At 37.2% G+C, this 15,774-nt stretch overlaps 1 protein-coding gene across 5 annotated transcripts in view; it reads left to right on the top strand.

Annotated features, from left to right (window-relative positions):
• SEC63 (SEC63 homolog, protein translocation regulator) overlaps window positions 1-15,774 on the top strand; it is an 82,665-nt gene that overhangs the window by 32,074 nt on the left and 34,817 nt on the right. For all 5 annotated transcript variants that reach the window (XM_009242125.4, XM_054556905.2, XM_054556906.2 and 2 more), the window contains 7 exon segments: window positions 231-343; window positions 8,661-8,722; window positions 9,308-9,366; window positions 10,691-10,741; window positions 13,018-13,126; window positions 15,274-15,368; window positions 15,470-15,602. In XM_009242125.4, the coding sequence (XP_009240400.1) occupies window positions 312-343; window positions 8,661-8,722; window positions 9,308-9,366; window positions 10,691-10,741; window positions 13,018-13,126; window positions 15,274-15,368; window positions 15,470-15,602 (541 nt within the window). In that variant the 5' untranslated portion in view covers window positions 231-311.

The raw sequence follows: 15,774 nt of genomic DNA, 5'->3' as shown, positions 1-15,774 counted from the left end.
GTGGCACATAGTAGGTGCTCAATAAAATACATATATTGGACAATATAAGTTTTTATTTAAAAATATGTGGGATGAAATTTATGGGAAAATATATAGGATGAAAAATGGATTTTGTCTTTCTCAAAATACTGAGTAGTTCATATTTTAAGTTCAAAATAGGATTGATTATTTCTTTACAGAATTGTGCTTATTTTTGCTAACAGAAAGCTTTTTTTTTTTTTTTTCTTCAGGGAGCCACAGTAGCAGAAATTAAAAAACAATATCGTTTGCTGTCACTTAAATATCATCCAGATAAAGGAGGTGATGAGGTTATGTTCATGAGGATAGCAAAAGCTTATGCTGCGTAAGTATCAAGATCCATTACAAATTTTTAAGAATGGTACAGATAAGCCAGGTGCAGTGGTGCATGCCTGTAATCCCAGTACTTTGGGAGGCTGAGGCAGGAGGATCGCTTGAGCCCAGGAGTTTGAGACCATCCCTGGCAACATACCAAGACCCCATCTCTACAAAAAATAAAAGAATTAACCCTGTGTGGTGGTGTGTGCCTGTAGTCCTAGCTACTTGGGAGGCTGAGGTGGAAGCGTTGTTTGAGCCTGGGAGGTCAAGGCTGCAGTGAGCCATGACCATGCCACTGCAGCCCAGCTTCGATGACAGTAATACTCCATCTCTAAAGAAAAAAAAAAAAGGATAGTTTTCTGTTTTAATAAAATAGTAAAATAGTTGTCATAACACTTTTTCCAAGTGCTTTACTTCATGTTGAGTCTATCATTTAGGGGACTACACAGCAGCACTAACGTGGTAATTTAATTTAATTAAACTGCAATTTTTGCCATGTAAACTTGATTAAATTAAGTGGTGAATGATAAGTTAATTGAGCTGTTTTATTAGCATCTTGATTAGAGGAGGGTATACTTAGATCTTATCATTTCTAGATTTTTTTTTTTTTTTGTCAGGCTTGATCTGTTTCTCTTGTTTTGGCCATGTGTAGCTTATCTCATTTAAACTATTTAAAGACAAGTTTAATTTGTACTTTTAAGTACTTCATTTTTGGTGTCTTTTTCTTTTTAGAATTTCGTCACACAAGATTATTCTTAGTTAATAACAACTGTACTTGTTGAGATGTGGATTTTTAAGGTCTCCTTTTTTACTGCTCAGAAACTTTCTTCACAAATCTTTTCAGAACTTCCAAATAATTTTCCTTGTTGGTTTTATACCTTAGGTAAGGTGCATCGTTATTGTGAGATACATATAGTCACATATGCGTTATATGCACACACATATGTCTGTGTATTTATAAAGTTTGAGGAACATTTGTGCACTTTTGGGAAGCAGAATAGAGTATGTAACATTAGATGCAGTGATCCCTTGGGTATTAATCTTCCAAGAGATAAAACTTAACTAGGTTCTTCAGGACTCTTGATAAGTACATCCCCACACAGCTCTTACATTGAATGAAAGAGTGAAATATGAGATTGTCTGTCTTTTGAGGACTTAGTGATGTATAATTTTGTGAACTCATTTTAAACGTATAAGTAAATACAAGCATACTTTGGAGATACAGGTTCAGTTCCAGTCTCCTGCAATAAAACAAATATTGCAATAAAGTGAGTCACAAATTTTTTTGTTTCCTACTGTATATAAAAGTTGTTTATACTACACCATAGTCTATCAAGTGTGCAGTAGCCTTATGTCTTTTTTTTTTTTTTTTTTTGAGACAGAGTCTCGCTCTTTCGCCAGGCCGGACTGCAGTGGCGATATCTCGGCTCACTGCAAGCTCCACCTCCTGGGTTCACGCCATTCTCCTGCCTCAGCCTCCCGAATAGCTGGGACTACAGGCGCCTGCCACCACGCCCAGCTAATTGTTTTTGTATTTTTAGTAGAGACGGGGTTTCACCATGTTAGCCAGGATGGTCTCGATCTCCTGACCTCGTGATCTGCCTGCCTCAGCCTCCCAAAGTGCTGGGATTACAGGCATGAGCCACTGTGCCCAGCCAGCCTTATGTCTTAAAAAACAATTTACATACCTTAATTTAAAAATACTGTATGGCTAAAAAATGCTAGTAATCTGAGCCTTTGACAAATTGCATTGTTTTTGCTGGTGGAGGGTCTTGCCTTGATGTTGATGGCTGTTGACTGATCAGGATAGTGGTTACTGAAGGTTGGGCTGGCTGTGACAATTTCTTAAAATAAGACAACAATTAATTTGACTACATCATTTAAATTCTTTTCATGAAAGATTTCTCTAGCATGTGATGCTATTTGATAGTATTTTATGCACAGAACTTCTTTCTTTTCTTTCTTTTTTTTTTTTCTGTTGAGATGGAGTCTCACTCTGTTGCCCAGGCTGGAGTGGAGTGGTGTGATCTTGGCTCACTGCAACTTCCGCCTCCCAGGTTCACGCCATTCTCCTGCCTCAGCCTCCTGAGTAGCTGAGACTACAGGCACCCGCCACCATGCCCGGCTAATTTTTAATATTTTTAGTAGAGATGGAGTTTCACCATGTTAGCCAGGATGGTCTTGATCTCCTGACCTTGTGATCTGCCTGCCTTGGCCTCCCAAAGTGCTGGGATTACAGGTGTGAACCACCGTGCTCAGCCAGAACTTCTTTCAAAATTGGAGTCAGTCCTCTCACATTCTGCCACTGCTTTATCAACTAAGTTTATGTAATATTCTAAATCGTTTATTGTCATTTCAACAATGTTCACAGCATCTTCATCAGGAATAGGTACCAACTTAAGAAGCTACTTTGCTTAACTATAAGAAGCAACTTATCTGTTCAAGTTCGATCGTGAGATTGCAGCAATTCAGTCACATCTTCAGGTTCCACTTGTTTAGTTCTCCTGCTATTTCTAGCACATATGTAGTGACTTTCTCTACTGAAGTCTTGAACTGCTCCAAGTCATCCATGAAGGTTGAAATCAACTTCTGGCCGGGCGCAGTAGCTCATGCCTGTAATCCCAGCACTTTGGGAGGCCGAGGCAGGTGGATCACCTGAGGTCAAGAGTTTGAGACCAGCTTGACCAACATGGAGAAAACTCTATCTCTACTAAAAATTCAAACTTAGCCGCGTGTGGTGGGGCATGCCTGTAATCCCAGCTACTCGAGAGGCTGAGGCAGGAGACTCACTTGAACCCGGGAGGCAGAGGTTGCGGTGAGCCGAGATTGTGCCATCGCACTCCAGCCTGGGCGACAGAGTCAGACTCTGTCTCCAAAAAAAAAAAAAAAAAAAAAAAGAAGGAAATCAACTTCTACCAAACTCCTCTTGATGTTGACATTTTGGCCTCTTCCTGTGAATCACAAATGTTCTTAATGGCATTTAGAATAGTGAATCCTTTCCAGAAGGTTTTCAATTTACTTTACCCAGATCCATCAGAGGTATCACTGTGTCTGTAGCAGCTATAGCTTTACAAAGTGTATGTCTTTTTTTTTTTTTTTTTTTGAGATGGGGTCTGACTCTGTTGCCTAGGCTGGAGTGCATTGGTGCGATCTTGGCTCCCTGCTACCTCTGCCTCCTGGATTCAAGCAATTCTTCCTCAGCCTCCCGAGTAGCTCGGACTACAGGCATGCACCACCATGCCTGGCAAATTATTGTAATTTTAGTAGAGACAGGGTTTTGTGTTGGTCAGGCTAGTCTTGAACTCCTGACCTCAGGTGATCTGCCCACCTTGGCCTCTGAAATTGCTCAGTGCAAGTCTTACTATTTCTTAAATAATGAGACTTAAAAGTCAAAATTACTTTTTGATCTGTGTGCTGCAGAATGAATGTTGTGTTAGCAGGTGTGAAAACATTAATCTGTCTGTACAGCTCCATCAGAGTTCTTGAGTGACCATGTGCGTTGTCAATGAGCAGTAATCTTTTGAAAGGAATAATTTTTTTTTTTTTGAGCAGGTCTCAACAGTGGGCTTAAAATATTCAGTAATCCAAGCTGTCAACACATGTGCTCTCATCAAGGATTTGTTGTTCTATTTATAGAGCATGGCAGAATAGATTTAGCATAGATCTTAAGAGCTCTAGGACTTTCGGAATGGCACACCAGCATTGGCTTCAAGTTAAAGTCACCAGCAGCGTTAGCCCCTACCAAGAAAGTCAGCCTGTCTTTTGAAGCTTTGAAGTCAGGCATTTATTTCTCTCCAGCTGTGAAAGTCCTAAATGGCGTATTTTTCCAATATAAGGCTATTTCGTCTACATTGAAAATTTGTTGTTTAGCCACCTTCATTGTGACCTTAGCTAGATCTTCTGGATAACTTGCTGCAGCTTACAAATCAGCACTTGCTACTTCACCTTGCACTTCTGTTGTAGAGATGGTTTCTTTGGGAAAATCTCGTGAACCAACATCTGCTAGCTTCTGCAGCTCCCTCACCTCTCTCTGCCTTCGTTAGGGCCTTGCTTTGGATTAGGCTTTGGCTTAAGGGAATATTGTGGCTAGTTTGATCTTCTATCCAGACCACTGAAACATTCTTCAAATCAGCAACAAGGCTGTTTCACTTTCTTACTATTTGTATGTTCACTTTTAAGTTTCTTTAAGCACTGTTGCTCTGAATTCACAACTTGACTGTCACAAGAGGCCTAGCTTTTGGCTTGTTTTGGGTTTTGACATACCTTCTTTACTAAGCTTAGTCATTTCTAGCTTTTGATTCAGAGTGAGAGACGTTTGAGTCTTTTTTCGTTTGAACATTTAGAGACCAGCTTGGTCGGGGAGACCCTAACCCAGCGGCCCTAGAGGAATTAAAGACACACATACAGAAATATAGAGGTGTGAAGTGGGAAATCAGGGGTCTCACAGCCTTCAGAGCTGAGAGCCCCGAACAGAGATTTACCCACATATTTATTAACAGCAAACCAGTCATTAGCATTGTTTCTATAGATACTAAATTAACTAAAAGTATCCCTTATGGGAAACGAAGGGATGGGCTGAATTAAAGGAATAGGTTGGGCTAGTTAACTGCAGCAGGAGCATGTCCTTAAGGTACAAATTGTTCATGCTATTGTTTGTGGCTTAAGAATGCCTTTAAGCAGTTTTCTGCCCTGGGTGGGCCAGGTGTTCCTTGCCCTCAGTCCAGTAAACCCACAACCTTCCAGTGCGTGCCTTAGGGCCATTGTGAACATGTTACAGTGCTGCAGAGATTTTGTTTATGGCCAGTCTTGGGGCCAGTTTATGGCCAGATTTTGGGGGGGGCTTGCTCCCAACAGAGGCCATTTTAGGGTTAGTAATTTGCCCAATTTGAATCTTTTGTGTCTCAGGGAATAGGGAGGCATGAGGAGTGGGAGAGAGATGGGGGAATGGCCAGTGAGTGGAGCATTCGAAACACATATGTATTAAGTTCTTTTTCTTCTGCAGGTGCAGTTTGTGTGCCAGCCCCGCAATGACAATAGAAATGTCAAAGATCACATATCACTATAACAGATAAAATAATAGTGAAAACATTACATATATTGTGAGACTTACCAAAATGTGACAGAGGGACATGAAGTCAGCACATGCTGTTGGAAAAATGGCACTGATAGAATTGCTTGATGCAGGGTTAACACAAATGGCAGAAAAACACGATTATCTGCAAAGTGCAATAAGAAGTTTGCTTGTAATAGGATACTAAGTTATAATAGCAAATTGTGAAAGTGGCATGTGAATGACAGAAGTTTGGGAGATATCACCTTACTTATTTTTGTATTTATTAGAGGATATTGACTATGTCTCTTCTCTCCCCTTGTTTTGTGGCTTGCTGTTTATCTGTGTGAATTACTCTATGATTCTGTAATAAAGCAGTGCCATTAGGACTTTTGAAGTGTGTACTACATTTTTTGCATAGCAGTTGTCCTTGAGATTGCTGTCTTTCAGTTAGTGTCTCCCTCAAGCATTTACTCTCTTTTCACAAGTATTGGTATGCTTTGATTGCTGTCTTCAGATAATTTAAAAAGACATTTCCAGAGGAAGTCAGATAGCCAAGATTATTTAATTAGTAGTTTTAATTTTAGTGCTTTGGTGAAATACCCCCACCCTATCCCCCCAGTCTTTAGGTATTTTAACATTTTCAAGTTTATAATTTTGTTCTCAGATTTCTGGAAATCTGACTATGATGTGTGGTCACTATTCTGAAAAATGCACAAGAATAATATAAGGTGTTTAGTTTTAACTCAGTTATGTGGTTAAACTATAGAATATTTTATGTATAAAATGTCTTAAATAGTTGACGTTCTATAAGACCAATGAAAAAGTGAAATGATTGTGGGACCTAGAACTTTGAGATTATGTAACTTGCATAAATATAACTATATTAGATAAAGGTGTATGTTTTACTAACTATAGGTTCTAAGTGCTTGAGTTGAAGTTCCTATCTCATGAATAACTCTAGCAGCCTTGGAATGCAGTTATATAGGCTTTGATGTGCAAAGTTTTTTAGAACTTGCTTAGGTTATTTGAGATCGTTTCTCTCTCCTTAGTTGCCTATTATAAGCTGGGTCATTTCATTTTTTTTTTTTTAAATCAGATTTTCACTCTTTCCTTTAGGAGTTATACCATTGAATTCTGTGGTTCATTATCTAGATAGAATTAAGATTTTGCTCTCAGGATGTAAAACCTGTCTTTAAAGCTATTGTATAGCAAGTGGACAGCATTGTTGTCACCTTAAAGATATGTTAATTTTTATAAAAGCATATGGTTTTTACAGATGAGCATGTAACTTATAATAACTTTGCATAGCCAACTCATGGTCACTTGTTTACAGTTTAGTGAAAGCATTCTCTAGATCAGGATTTATAATCTGGAGTCCCTGAAATTGTATACAAAATTTATGTGTCTTTGTAATGTGCATTTTTCCCAGGGCAAAGGGGTCATAGATTTCCTTAGATTCATAAGGGAATCTATAATCGTCCTCCTTGTCACCCCAAAAAAGTTAAGGGATATAATCATGTTTAGGAAACTATACTCATTGAATTTTCAAAAATTCTGTTAGCATCATTGATCTTGTTTAAGCTTGTTAAATGTGAATTATACTAAAATTACACAGCTTTTAAGTACTTTAACTCTTAGAAGTGGTATTATACTGAAATACTAAGTAACAAAAAATCATTTGCTTCTTAAACTGACTTTAAGTTGCTGACTTATTTTATTAGATTGAATGTTCAACATGGTTCCCATCACACAGCAGTTGTAGACGTCAGTTTAATGAGTGAGTTAATGTAATCATAACTCGTATGTCTGTGTAGGTTGCAAAATCAGAGTGTCTCTGATGTGAGCTATGCTTTATTTGGCAAAATCTGGGAGTATTGTATAGAGGACAGAGCAGTTTGTTTTGCATAATCACAAAGGCAGAAGGGGACAGAGATGATTATTTTGGGCAGAAGGATCCAATTACAAGACAATAGTGAAAGAAACAAGCTAAAACTCTGAGTTGGGTGGACAGTTATACAGGGAATCTAGGACAAAATTTTTGAGAAACATCCCTCAATTTTGAAAAGAAAATCTTAGCACTATTCCTTATTAACTTGCAACCTGTCTAGTAATGCTTTTCATTGGCTCCTGTATTTTTCTGTGGCCTTTCATCAAATAGTGTAAGTGGAGTTACAATTAAATAAGGATTAAAGATATCAAGGGACTTGTTTGCATAAATGACTAAATTGATAAATTTAAAAATATTTTCAAGTCATTGAAAATACTGAATGTCCTTTTTGCTATTTTATAAAGGTATTTCTGCATTGCCTATCTCAGATTGGAGTTTTGTTAAATAGAAACTACATTGCCTCTTAAGTTTTGAGAAGTAGAAGTACGGTTAAAATTAGATTTGACCATATGCAAGATCTTTTACCAATTGGTCTCCAAGAATGTCTTCCTTGTTATGTTATTGGTCATTTTTGAGCGTGTGTGTTGGTGGGGTGGTTTCTGCCTTATATTCCTTAACTACATTGTATATTTTTCTAAGGAATTGGGAATTTATTTTAATGCTTTTTAACATCTTCACTGGGAACTGGAATAAAGTTACTCTTGACTCTGTACCTTGAGCCATTGTCAAAGTCAGGGGTTACATTTTAGATATCTAAAATTACTCTGTAACTTTCACATTGCCTGGGTTAGGAAGCTGCTGTTTAGGAGAAATTTTCCTAGTTCTTCTGGCAATTGGCTTAGGAGAAAATTATGATCTTAGCACAGTGCAAATTACCTTACCCGCACAATGGAGTTTTACATGTGGTGGTCATTTGTTTCTTTCAGAATGTGATGCTATTGTTTTGTAGGGAAGCTACCATTATGAATTAAATTTATGTTTTTAAAAAATGTGTATTTATCATTATTAATATATAAACATGCTCATTGAAGAAATTTTGGAAAATATATGAGAGTATAAGGGGAAAAAAATCCCCTACAATTCTCCCTGCCTTCTTGGAAAATGTAGTTGCCTTTAAGGTTTGATCTGGTTGAACTGGTTAAGCTTGAGAACCATGGGCCAACCAGGAATTAGTATCAAGATGCAATAGTTAGCATTTTCTGTTAATGCACCATTTCTTGCTCTTCCCTTTCCCTTTCTCCTGATTTCAGAGAAACTTTTCTTGATTCATGGAATCAGTATCTTCTAAGAAATGAGTTGGTTGGCTAATGGAGTTTGTCTATATGAGTACTTGTTTTTCAGATGTGGCTTTCTAATTTTGCAACTTTGTTTTTTTGATGCTAGTTTAACTGATGAAGAGTCCCGGAAAAATTGGGAAGAATTTGGAAATCCAGATGGGCCTCAAGGTGTGGTAAATGATGATTTTAAAATATTGGCGATATGGTATATATTATAAAAATGTTAACCAGATTAAAGGAATAATATTATTTTCTTATTAAACTTATACTCACATGGAGTTTAACATAGATAAATTGAGCTCTCATTAATTTTTGCTTTATTTTTCTTTCTAAAGACTAGTTTGAAAGATATAATTTAAGTTGATCCGGAGAGAAGGGTAATCACTATCATTTCCAATTACTAGTTGATTTTGGAGGAAAAAATCTATTTTTCTTTACTGACTTCACATTTTCTCATGTGTTCATAGTGTTTATGTAAACTTAGGACATATAAAATAATTTATATTTTCTTGAGAGAAGGAATTTGTGCTTACAGGGTTTCTTTTTCCTTGAAAAATTTGAAGTTTCGGATATAAACTATATCCCTGAACTTTTGTGTAATGGGGGCCTACTAATAAGATAATCTTTCTCAAAGTTTGTTTTTGTGTTGTGGGGGAGAGTTCTGGGATGTATTATAGATCCCAAATATATTTGATATATTTATTAAAACTGAAAGTAGAGATTCTTCAGAAACTGATATTTTTTCTATTTCAGCCACAAGCTTTGGAATTGCCCTGCCAGCTTGGATAGTTGACCAGAAAAATTCAATTCTGGTGAGTGCATTTAAATAAGATACATTATGATGTATCAGACAAAATTTTTGTTATGTACAATCTGTCTTGGTAATTACAAGAAGAACTATTACAAAGAAAATACTGGTGTGCCATTCATTCATTCATTCATTGGAGACAGAGTCTTGCTCTATTGCCCAGGCAGGAGAGCAGTGGCATGATCTCAGCTCACTGCAACCTCTGCCTCCTGGGTTCAAGCGATTCTCCTGCCTCAGCCCCCTCCGAGTAGCTGGGATTACAGGTGCCCACCACCATGCCTGGCTAATTTTTGCATTTTTAGTAGAGATGGGGTTTTGCCATGCTGGCCAGGCTGGTCTTGAACTCTCAAACTCCTGACCTCAAGTTATCTGCCTGCCTCAGCCTCCCACCGTGTTGGGATTACAAGCATGAGCACTATGCCTAATTTTAATGTATGCTAAATTAAATTGTATGTATTCCATATGGTATTTCAGGAGGAGGTAGGATATCAGACTTCAATCAATGATAGTACTACAACCCTAAAATGTCAAGAATTATCTTACTCAGGGATACATTCCTACTTCAACTTTCTTGAAAATAATTGTCTAAAGGCTGTCTTTGAGGCAATAAAAACAAAATCCACACAGTCTGTAATTTGTTTTGAAAATGGCTATTAAGTTATTTTCTGGCAGATTAAAATTGGTTACCTTGATGGGGTATACAGTTGCTGCATAAGCTTATTTGTCATGCTTCTGGTTAGTAGGAATAGTCGAGAAGGCATAAGTTACTACCAGATTTAGGATCAAGTAATAGGAGAAAAATCAGTAGGTAAAAATTGCTAGTCAGCATTATGAAGTGACTTCTTGATATTTAGCTAAAGGAACCTTTGGCCAGGGGCTTCTTATCTCATTTGTTCCCAGGGCACTAACTACTGAGAGGTTGTAGATGTATAAGTACCTGCCTGACTGGAAGAGAAATGTAATTTACAAAAATGTTTTGCTGGTGTTAATCTGTATTGTGGCAGTAAATAACAAAAGGTAATTTATTATAGTGGATATGAACATAGGCTCTAGAGCTGAACTACTTGAGTTCAAATCCTGGCTGTGCAATTTGCTAGTTGTGTCCTAGGACAAGTTATGTAACCAATGTGTACTGCAGGTTTTCTGCCTACAAAAGGAAGGTAATAATGGTACCTTCCTCTTGGAGTTTGAGAATAAGGATTAAACAAGATAATACATGAGGAATCCTTTTAATAGTGGCTCCCCCATTGTAAGCCTCAAAATAAATTCATGGATGTTGTTTTAATTTACCTGACGAAGGCCATAATTCTTTTTCTCTTCAATTCTAGGTTTTACTTGTATATGGATTGGCATTTATGGTTATCCTTCCAGTTGTTGTGGTAAGTTCTAGCTTTTTAAGTTAACGTTTTTTTTTGGAAAGGAGATTGACATGTTTTGGAGTCTCCCTATAACATTTTAAATGTATGTTAGAATATAACCCATTGATCCTTGAATTTAAGAGTCTTGCGACTGAAGCTGAGGTGGGAGGATCGCTTGAGCCTAGGTGTTTCAGGTTGTAGTGAGCCATGACCCCACCTCTGCACTCCAGCCTGGGCCACAGAGTGAGACCCCAACTGAAAAAAAAATTATATAACTATACTTTTAAAGGTCTTCCAAAGGTGACATTACTTGAGCATGATGTGTATATCCTCCCAATTCAAAAATTACCCACAACTGATCGGGCATAGTGGCTTACTCCTGTAATCCCAGCACATTGGGAGGTTGAGACGGGCAGATCAATTTAGGGCAGGAGTTTGAGACCAACGTGGTGAAACCCTGTCTCTACTAAAAATACAAAATTAGTCGGACATGCTGGTTCGAACCCAGGAGGCAGAGGTTGCAATGAGCCGAGATTGTGCCACTACACTCCAGCCTGGGCGACAGAGCGAGACTCTGTCTCAAAGAAAAAAACAAAAATCACAAAAGTTACAACTGAGTTAACACAGATACATATATACATATGTATACATGTGTGTATGTATATATGTATGACATACGTATATGTGTACACATGCATGACACACGTGTATATATGTATGACACGTGCATATATGTATGACACACGTGTATGTGTAACACGTGTGACGTATATATGTATGACATGCATGTATGTGTATATATGTATTACATGCATATATGTGTATATATTTTAAATACAGGGAAACTGTCCATTTTAATTTTATTTTTGTTATTTATTTATTTTTGAGACAAGGTCTTGCTGTATAGTAAGGTGGTGCAAACATGGCTGTCTGCAGCCTCTACCTCCTGGGTTCACGCAAATCCTCCCACCTCAGCCTCCCAAGTAGCTAAGACCACAAGTGTGTACCACCATGCCCCGCTAATTTTTTTATTTTTTTGTAGAGATGGGGTCTTGCCATGTTGCCCAGGCTGGTCTTAAACTCCTGGGCTCAAACAGTTATCCTGCCTCGGCCTCCCAAAGTACTAGGCTTACAGGTGTGAACCACCATGCCTGGCTGACACAGATATATTTAAAGTTTAAAATGAAAGTCTTCCTGCACTACCACCCTCAACTTCATTTATTTAGGAATCATTGGGAAGTTTGGTGTTTTTTCTTTCAAATCTTTTTCTATGCATTTATGTACACACATTAATTTTTTAAAAAACCTTTAATGAGATTTTACTGTATGTATGCATTATTCTGTTTTTTTGCTTAATATATTGGGGATGCAACATATAGAACAGCCTCATTTTTTAAAACAGCTGTATAATACTATAATGCGGAGATACCATACAGTTTGATTTTTACCATTTGTTACTTTTGTGACTTGTGTCCTTTCTGATCCTGGAGTTCCTTTCAGTCACATAGTGAGCCTAATAATTAAGTTGTTTGTTTTGCCTTCTTCAAAGGATTGTTGCAAGAATCCAATCATATTAAGTAATATGAATGAAAGTTTCATGTCACTTGTAAAATTATGCCTACATTTGTTTATCAAGTATTTATTGAAGACATGCTATGTGTCAAGAACCAGCTTGGTGCTTATAGCAGTGGGTAGTTTTATCCCTTTTTGGTCTTTAAGGAATTTCTATCCAAAATGGTAAATGTTTTAATTATATATATGCAGTGACTTAGGTTAGTGTTTAGGCTTCAGACAGTATAAATATTTGCTAAAGAAATCACTTGAAATATGCAAGAAAGAGGTGCTTGTTGTAAGACTCAGGTATTTTTATTGTTTTATGAATATTTAGAAGATTTGACCATAAACATATTCTGCCTCAAACTTAACATTTATCAGGGTTTTGTTTTGCTTTTTTTTGAGACAGAGTCTCCCTCTGTCACCTAGGATGGAGTGCAGTAGTGTGATCATGGCTACCGCAGCCCTGACCTCCTGGGCTCTAGCAATCTTCCCACCTCAGCTTCCTGAGCAGCTGGGACTAGAGGCGTGTGCCACCATGCCCAGCTAATGTTTGCATTTTTCTTTTTCTTTTGTAGAGACAGAGTCTCACTATATTGCCCAGGCTGGTCTCAAACTCCTGGGCTCAAGCAGTCCTCTCACCTCAGCCTCCCAAAGTGCTGGGATTACAGGCATGAGCCATCTTGCCCAGCCTATCAGAGTTTTTATACTTTCTTTCTTGTTTAATTTTATTTGTGTTTTAGGGCTCTTGGTGGTATCGCTCAATACGCTATAGTGGAGACCAGATTCTAATACGCACAACACAGATTTATACATACTTTGTTTATAAAACCCGAAATATGGATATGAAACGTAAGTAAACTTTAAGTAACTTTACTATTAATCACATTGTTTTGTGACTCACTTATGTGGGGTTGATATATATTCCTTAACTCTATACTGGTGAGATTCTGTTGTATAGTTTTATAAATAGTTAATTTATATAATTAAAGCTAGAGAAAAATGCCAGCACCCTTTATCACATTTTTTAATTTATATTTTCATTATTCACATTTACTCATATATTTCATTGGAAATTTTACCATAAGCCTTATGCGTGCAAATTTTGTAATTCTAGCTAACATTTATTATTTGTTGTATGCCAGACACTGCTAGTTACTGTACGTGTCTTGACTCATTTAATTTTTACTATGTTCTTGTAAAAGTGCTGTTTTACAGTACATCTTATAGATGAGGAAACTGAGGCACTGAAAAGTAACACACTCAAGGATACACAGTAAATGATATCCAGGATTGAACCCAGGCAGTCTGGTTCTTGAGCCTTAAACCATTATGTTATACTGTATTAATTGTAGTAAAATAATAAAAAGTCTTAGGTGTGTTGAAAGAAAACTGCTAGAGTATTTCATTCCCAGTTCTTATTTAAAAATTTAAGAAAAAATACTATTTTCACTTTCTTTGATTCTGTAAAGCAAACTTTGCAGTTTATCTTTGGGAGATAGAGTGTTACCTTTCAGAATGATGGCTCTGCAAAAATCAAAGATGCTCCTCCATCCCTCTTTAAAAAAAAATAAATAAAAGAATGTAAGTTTTAAATTGTGTCTCCGGGACCAAAATGGACTTTTCTGTATTTTGGATTTGGCAGTTTTACTAATTTTCTTAGTAATGAGAGAGACTTCTCATGGTCATATATGACTGTGTGTGAACAGATTTTACATTTCTGAATGAGTTAATACTACTTTGCCTTATCGAAAATATTACTCTTCCTAAAGCTGGATTGAAATGTTAATACAGAAACTTACTCCCTTATGAAAATGTTTCATGTTTATAATTTTAAGTGTGCTTTTTACCTCAATCATTTTGATTTCTGTTTCTTTTCTGAGGGTGGTTATCTTTACACAGCTTTGTCAGAGAAACATTGTTTAGCTGGTGGATTTCTTTACACATTCTAGGTTATTTTAGCTGTTTTAGGAACAGTTGTTATCAAGTAAACATTTGAGAGTAGTAATAGTAATAGCTCACACAAGTAATGTGCTTGCTGTGTGTCAGGCACCTATGAAGAAGCTGAGATACACAGATATGAAGAATATTGTCCTGGGTCATTTAGCTAGGAAGTGACAAAATACCAAGGTCTGTGCGCTTAACTTCTATACTATCCTGCCTTGTGAGTACCTTACATGGATTTTTTTTTTCTCTGAGGTAAAGTTTCTCTCGTCTCCCAGGCTAGAGTACAATGGCGCAATCTCAGCTCACCACAACCTCCGCCTCCTGGGTGCAAGCAATTCTCCTGCCTCAGCCTCCTGAGTAGCTGGGATTACAGGCATGCACCACCATGCCTGGCTGATTTTTGTATTTTTAGTAGAGATGGGGTTTCACCATGTTGGCCAGCTTGGTCTCGAACTGGCTGGTCTCAAATTCCTGATCTCGTGATTTGCCTGCCTTGGCCTCCCAAAGTGCTGGGATTACAGGAGTGAGCCACCACCGGCCTGTAGGTTTTAATCATGTGTATTCCCACAAAATCCTCTTGGGTTCCATAATAAAATTTTTTTGGAAAATTACAATGCATATTAAGTTTACACAAGACCTTGAGAAGTCATGTAGTAAAGAAACCTTTAACTCTTGTTGACATTATTTTCAGCTTTATTTAACCATAGGGCTCCCTTTTTTCACATAAGTTATTAATACCACACAGAATACTAATGTTCTATAGAAAGTTTCTGTGGAACTTTCAGTGATTTTAATGTCTCCAGTTGCTTTGGTGTGCTGTATTTGATCTATACTTCTGTTCGCTTGTGGTGGTTGATACTGTGTACGTTTTAAAAAGCGAGATGTTACTTTTTTTATGGAAGAAATGAATACTTGTCAGTGGAGTTCAGATAATTTTTAGCATTGTGCATGTTTAGAAAAGTGCTTCACTTTCAAGTGAATTAAGTATCTCAGGAAGGGGAATTAATAAATGAGCATATTTATTTACCTTCATATTTCTTTTGTTTTGTTAGGTCTTATCATGGTTTTGGCTGGAGCTTCTGAATTTGATCCTCAGTATAATAAAGATGCCACAAGCAGACCAACGGATAATATTCTAATACCACAGGTTAGGCTAATTTCCCAAATCCCCCGATGAGCAGTTAAGTATTAAAGTGAATACTTTTTTTAAAAAAGCGTGTTTTTGAATAATTATCTTATTTATTCTAGCTAATCAGAGAAATTGGCAGCATTAATTTAAAGAAGAATGAGCCTCCACTTACCTGCCCATATAGCCTGAAGGCCAGAGTTCTTTTACTGTCTCATCTTGCTAGAATGAAAATTCCTGAGACCCTTGAAGAAGGTATTTGTGATTCTGGTATCTACAGAGTTTTAGTGGGATGAAAGCAGCAGATTTAATTAGACTTAATGGTGTGTATTAGTTTGTTCTCGCATTGCTCTAAAGAAATACCTGAGGCTGGGTAATATATAAACAAAAGAGGTTTAATTGGCTCATTGTTCTGATGGCTGTACAG

The sequence above is a fragment of the Pongo abelii genome, chromosome 5 (genome assembly GCF_028885655.2).
Source record: "Pongo abelii isolate AG06213 chromosome 5, NHGRI_mPonAbe1-v2.0_pri, whole genome shotgun sequence".
Lineage (NCBI taxonomy): Eukaryota > Metazoa > Chordata > Mammalia > Primates > Hominidae > Pongo > Pongo abelii.
Note: the sequence above shows the minus strand (reverse complement) of the source record. Positions and strands in the feature narration are given on the sequence as shown.